The sequence below is a fragment of the Bombina bombina genome, chromosome 1 (genome assembly GCF_027579735.1).
Source record: "Bombina bombina isolate aBomBom1 chromosome 1, aBomBom1.pri, whole genome shotgun sequence".
NCBI classification, from domain to species: domain Eukaryota; kingdom Metazoa; phylum Chordata; class Amphibia; order Anura; family Bombinatoridae; genus Bombina; species Bombina bombina.
This window is the reverse complement of record NC_069499.1, coordinates 1,029,848-1,036,142: the sequence shown is the minus strand read 5'-3', so window position 1 is coordinate 1,036,142 and position 6,295 is coordinate 1,029,848. Positions and strand designations below refer to the sequence as shown.

The window sequence follows — 6,295 nt, the reverse complement described above, 5'->3', positions numbered from 1 at the left end:
CCAAGTTGCTGCCTTACATATCTGATCAACAGAAGCCTCGTTCTTGAAGGCCCATGTGGAAGCCACAGCCCTAGTGGAATGAGCTGTGATTCTTTCAGGAGGCTGCCGTCCGGCAGTCTCATAAGCCAATCTGATGATGCTTTTAATCCAAAAGGAGAGAGAGGTAGAAGTTGCTTTTTGACCTCTCCTTTTACCAGAATAAACAACAAACAATGAAGATGTTTGTCTAAAATCCTTTGTAGCATCTAAATAGAATTTTAGAGCACGAACAACATCCAAATTGTGCAACAAACGTTCCTTCTTTGAAACTGGATTCGGACACAAAGAAGGCACGACTATCTCCTGGTTAATGTTTTTGTTAGAAACAACTTTCGGAAGAAAACCAGGTTTAGTACGTAAAACCACCTTATCTGCATGGAACACCAGATAAGGAGGAGAACACTGCAGAGCAGATAATTCTGAAACTCTTCTAGCAGAAGAAATTGCAACCAAAAACAAAACTTTCCAAGATAATAACTTAATATCAACGGAATGTAAGGGTTCAAACGGAACCCCCTGAAGAACTGAAAGAACTAAATTGAGACTCCAAGGAGGAGTCAAAGGTTTGTAAACAGGCTTGATTCTAACCAGAGCCTGAACAAAGGCTTGAACATCTGGCACAGCTGCCAGCTTTTTGTGAAGTAACAGAGACAAGGCAGAAATCTGTCCCTTCAAGGAACTTGCAGATAATCCTTTCTCCAAACCTTCTTGAAGAAAGGATAGAATCTTAGGAATTTTTACCTTGTCCCAAGGGAATCCTTTAGATTCACACCAACAGATATATTTTTTCCATATTTTGTGGTAAATTTTTCTAGTTACAGGCTTTCTGGCCTGAACAAGAGTATCAATGACAGAATCTGAGAACCCTCGCTTTGATAAGATCAAGCGTTCAATCTCCAAGCAGTCAGTTGGAGTGAGACCAGATTCGGATGTTCGAACGGACCTTGAACAAGAAGGTCTCGTCTCAAAGGTAGCTTCCATGGTGGAGCCGATGACATATTCACCAGGTCTGCATACCAAGTCCTGCGTGGCCACGCAGGAGCTATCAAGATCACCGATGCTCTCTCCTGATTGATCCTGGCTACCAGCCTGGGAATGAGAGGAAACGGCGGGAATACATAAGCTAGTTTGAAGGTCCAAGGTGCTACTAGTGCATCTACTAGAGTCGCCTTGGGATCCCTGGATCTGGACCCGTAGCAAGGAACCTTGAAGTTCTGACGAGAGGCCATCAGATCCATGTCTGGAATGCCCCATAATTGAGTAATTTGGGCAAAGATTTCCGGATGGAGTTCCCACTCCCCCGGATGAAATGTCTGACGACTCAGAAAATCCGCTTCCCAATTTTCCACTCCTGGGATGTGGATTGCAGACAAGTGGCAGGAGTGAGTCTCCGCCCATTGAATGATTTTGGTCACTTCTTCCATCGCCAGGGAACTCCTTGTTCCCCCCTGATGGTTGATGTATGCAACAGTCGTCATGTTGTCTGATTGAAACCGTATGAACTTGGCCTTTGCTAGCTGAGGCCAAGCCTTGAGAGCATTGAGTATCGCTCTCAGTTCCAGAATATTTATCGGTAGAAGAGATTCTTCCCGAGACCAAAGACCCTGAGCTTTCAGGGGTCCCCAGACCGCGCCCCAGCCCACCAGACTGGCGTCGGTCGTGACAATGACCCACTCTGGTCTGCGGAAGCTCATCCCCTGTGACAGGTTGTCCAGGGACAGCCACCAACGGAGTGAATCTCTGGTCCTCTGATTTACTTGTATCGTCGGAGACAAGTCTGTATAGTCCCCATTCCACTGACTGAGCATGCACAGTTGTAATGGTCTTAGATGAATGCGCGCAAAAGGAACTATGTCCATTGCCGCTACCATCAAACCTATTACTTCCATGCACTGCGCTATGGAAGGAAGAGGAACAGAATTAAGTATTTGACAAGAGTTTAGAAGTTTTGATTTTCTGGCCTCTGTCAGAAAAATCCTCATTTCTAAGGAGTCTATTATTGTTCCCAAGAAGGGAACCCTTGTTGACGGAGATAGAGAACTTTTTTCTATGTTCACTTTCCACCCGTGAGATCTGAGAAAGGCCAGGACAATGTCCGTGTGAGCCTTTGCTTGAGGAAGGGACAACGCTTGAATCAGAATGTCGTCCAAGTAAGGTACTACTGCAATGCCCCTTGGTCTTAGCACCGCTAGAAGGGACCCTAGTACCTTTGTGAAAATCCTTGGAGCAGTGGCTAATCCGAACGGAAGTGCCACAAACTGGTAATGCTTGTCCAGGAATGCGAACCTTAGGAACCGATGATGTTCCTTGTGGATAGGAATATGTAGATACGCATTCCTTTAAATCCACCGTGGTCATGAATTGACCTTCCTGGATGGAAGGAAGAATTGTTCGAATGGTTTCCATTTTGAACGATGGAACCTTGAGAAACTTGTTTAGGATCTTGAGATCTAAGATTGGTCTGAATGTTCCCTCTTTTTTGGGAACTACGAACAGATTGGAGTAGAACCCCATCCCTTGTTCTCCTAATGGAACAGGATGAATCACTCCCATTTTTAACAGGTCTTCTACACAATGTAAGAATGCCTGTTTTTTTATGTGGTCTGAAGACAATTGAGACCTGTGGAACCTCCCCCTTGGGGGAAGCCCCTTGAATTCCAGAAGATAACCTTGGGAGACTATTTCTAGTGCCCAAGGATCCAGAACATCTCTTGCCCAAGCCTGAGCGAAGAGAGAGAGTCTGCCCCCCACCAGATCCGGTCCCGGATCGGGGGCCAACATCTCATGCTGTCTTGGTAGCAGTGGCAGGTTTCTTGGCCTGCTTTCCTTTGTTCCAGCCTTGCATTGGTCTCCAGGCTGGCTTGGCTTGAGAAGTATTACCCTCTTGCTTAGAGGACGTAGCACTTGGGGCTGGTCCGTTTCTGCGAAAGGGACAAAAATTAGGTTTATTTTTGGCCTTGAAAGACCTATCCTGAGGAAGGGCGTGGCCCTTGCCCCCAGTGATATCAGAGATAATCTCTTTCAAGTCAAGGCCAAACAGCGTTTTCCCCTTGAAAGGAATGTTAAGCAATTTGTTCTTGGAAGACGCATCCGCTGACCAAGATTTTAACCAAAGCGCTCTGCGCGCCACAATAGCAAAACCAGAATTTTTCGCCGCTAACCTAGCCAATTGCAAAGTGGCGTCTAGGGTGAAAGAATTAGCCAATTTGAGAGCACGAATTCTGTCCATAATCTCCTCATAAGAAGAAGAATTATCATTGAGCGCCTTTTCTAGCTCATCGAACCAGAAACACGCGGCTGTAGTGACAGGAACAATTAAACACTAAAAAACTCTAAGCCATCTCCGTGGAGATGTTGCCTGTACAACGGCAAAGAGAATGACTGGGGAAGGCGGAGCCTAGGAGGGATCATGTGACCAGCTTTGCTGGGCTCTTTGCCATTTCCTGTTGAGGAAGAGAATATCCCACAAGTAAGGATGACGCCGTGGACCGGACACACCTATGTTGGAGAAAAAGAGGTTTTGGGATCAGATCACACAATGTATTCAGATTGATTGGAAGAAAATATCATATAAACCCTTTGAATCATTTTCTGGAGAATAACTCAAAAGCAGAAGACAGAAACTAGTAGGTACCAGGCAGCAGGAACGAATCATAAGGCACCGGAATAGGTTAAACTCCCAGCAGAACTAATGAATTCTGTTGATAGACATTGTAGGCTGTGTGTGATTGGTGGGGTAGCTGCACACACTAAAGTAACTGTGACCCATTTGATACGTTAGTTTTATGTTAATAATAATTGTAAGCACTAGATACACTGACACACACAGGGTAAAAAAATCAGAGAGATGTGGGCATAAAAAATATTAGTGTTTAGAGTCTTTAATGAGGATAATTAGAGCAAAAGTGTTGTAGCTTCTCAGCGGCCCATGGTTGGCATCACCACAGCTGGGCTTGTTAATGTTGCATCTTCCGCCTTCCATTGGGATGTGACTGTTTTTAGCTGGGTATAGAAATTAATCCCCTGAGAAACAAAAAGCACAAATTGTATAAAACAATAAAGGGATAACAAATCCCCCTCCCCCCTCCAAAAAAAAAAAAAAAAAAGTTTTGGAAACCATTTTGAGTATTACAAATACCTGTTTGCCATAGAAGTTGGTATCACCCCGAAATGAGGCACGAGATCCCGTGAATGAAAACATAGGAAGTGGTACTGGGATAGGCACATTTACTCCAACCTGTAACATAAATCTCTAATTAAAATGTGCACATTGTAATTACCTGATGTTTTCAGGAGCATCTTGTCAAGGTATATGTAAGATTAATATATATATTATTATATATTTGGCTAATCAGTACCAAATGATTCATTTATTCTTAAAACATTAAATGCTTTGACTTAAAACCCATATTCAATCCTCCCCCATTCAGTATGCAAAGTTAAAATGCATCCAAGTGAGAAAAATAAAACATTTGGTTTACTTAACTTAAACAGCCACCATATGGTCACTACCTGGAAATGTGTGATAAAATGTCCTACTCCTCAAATTTTTAATCATCCAGACAGGAAAAACATAATGAGACCATTTACCCAATTTGAATCTTTTTGCAGTAAACATGCCCCAATAAATCACACTTTATCATATATGTACGCCCTGTTACAGAATCAATCACTGGGTCAATCCCCTTACTATATGGATAGATGGGAAAGCGAACTTGAGCTGGAGGTTACCCCTTCAGAAGTCAAACAGATATTTGCCAATCTTACCAAGACCTCCATCTCTAGTAGAATGCTCGAAATGAACATAAAACTGCATAGATGGTACCTTACCCCAGCCAGATGCCATAAACTATTTAGTAAAATTAGCAACCAATGCTGGAGATGTCACTCCCAGATAGGAACAATGTCACACATTTGGTGGCAATGCCCGACGATCGCCTCCTTCTGGACAAAAGTAATTAAGGAATCAACCACTATTCTAGGCCCCAAGATTACAGAAAACCCGCTTCTATGGATTTTTAACCTTACCCCTAAAAAACTTACATCCGTTCAAACTAAGTTACTACATATTCTAATTAATAGCACTGGTAACTACAACCCCTTCCTTGGCGCAATGGATAGACCAATGCCAAACTGTTATAGATCTAGAGGAATACCATTATATGAGAATCAGGCATAAAGAAGTGTATTTAGAAATCAAAATCTTATGGGACTCTTACATATCAGACAAATTTAGTGTCATGAGCGCTTCCGTTCATCGCCGTGTCGCCGCGGCTCCCGGAACTCCTCTGTGTCTCTGACGTCATGTTGCTTAGCAACATGACGCTTTCTCTCTCACCCCTCTGATGACGGTTACGCTCCTGCCCTTTAAATCTCGGCGGGAGATCTGAATCTGGGCCCGTTTGTTTGTTTCCCTGGATTGTGAGTACCATATCAGTTTTGTTCTTCTGTGTACCGACTTCTGCCTGCCTGACCAAGCCTTTTGCCTTATCCCTACTTGCTGATATTTGGACATTGACTTCTGCCTGCCTGACCTTGCCTGTAGCTATTACCCTTTTGCTGATACTTGGATGCCGACTTCTGCTTGCCTGACCTTGCTTTTGCCTATACCTTTTGCTGATATTTTGATGCCGACTTCTGCCTGCCTGACCTTGCTTTGGCCTTTACCTTTAAACCTATTCTTTGTTAAACAAGACCTGCTTAAAGGGACATTTTACTTTTACAAGCTGCAAAAGAGAACTTTGCCTTTCTGTTTGTTATACACCTGCTTAAAAGGGACATTTACTTTTACAAGCTGCAAAAGAGAACTTTGCCTTTCTGTTTGTTATACACCTGCTTAAAAGGGACATTTACTTTTACAAGCTGCAAAAGAGAACTTTGCCTTTCTGTTTGTTATACACCTGCTTAAAAGGGACATTTACTTTTACAAGCTGCAAAAGAGAACTTTGCCTTTCTGTTTGTTATAAACCTGCTTAAAGGGACATTATACTTTTACAAGCTGCAAAAGAGAACTTTTCCTTTGTTTTACAAGCCTGCTAAAGAGGACCTTTTTCAGAAGCTTCAAGTAAGAGCATTTCCTTTTTGTTCTTTGTACTACTTAAAGGGACATTTTAACCTTTGTGGCTTTCCTGCATTCTGGAACAATATTCATTTTTGTTATCTTCTAATCTGCTTCCTGAGTGGGTCACGTCCTGGATATTTCTCAGTGTGCTAGCGTGTGCTTTCAATTCACGCTAGCAGTTGGGTTACATCCCGG

General features: G+C 43.0%; 1 protein-coding gene across 1 annotated transcript in view; it reads right to left on the bottom strand.

Moving 5' to 3' along the window:
- Nucleotides 1-3,904: 3,904 nt before the first annotated feature.
- The window catches only part of ALDH6A1 (aldehyde dehydrogenase 6 family member A1), a 261,329-nt gene continuing 258,938 nt past the window's right edge, over nucleotides 3,905-6,295 (bottom strand). The window contains exons 10-11 of the mRNA XM_053697045.1: nucleotides 4,178-4,276; nucleotides 3,905-4,062 (exon numbers count right to left, since the gene is read on the bottom strand). Coding sequence (XP_053553020.1) covers nucleotides 3,958-4,062; nucleotides 4,178-4,276 — 204 coding nt within the window. The 3' untranslated portion in view covers nucleotides 3,905-3,957. The remainder of the gene's footprint in view (nucleotides 4,063-4,177; nucleotides 4,277-6,295) is intronic.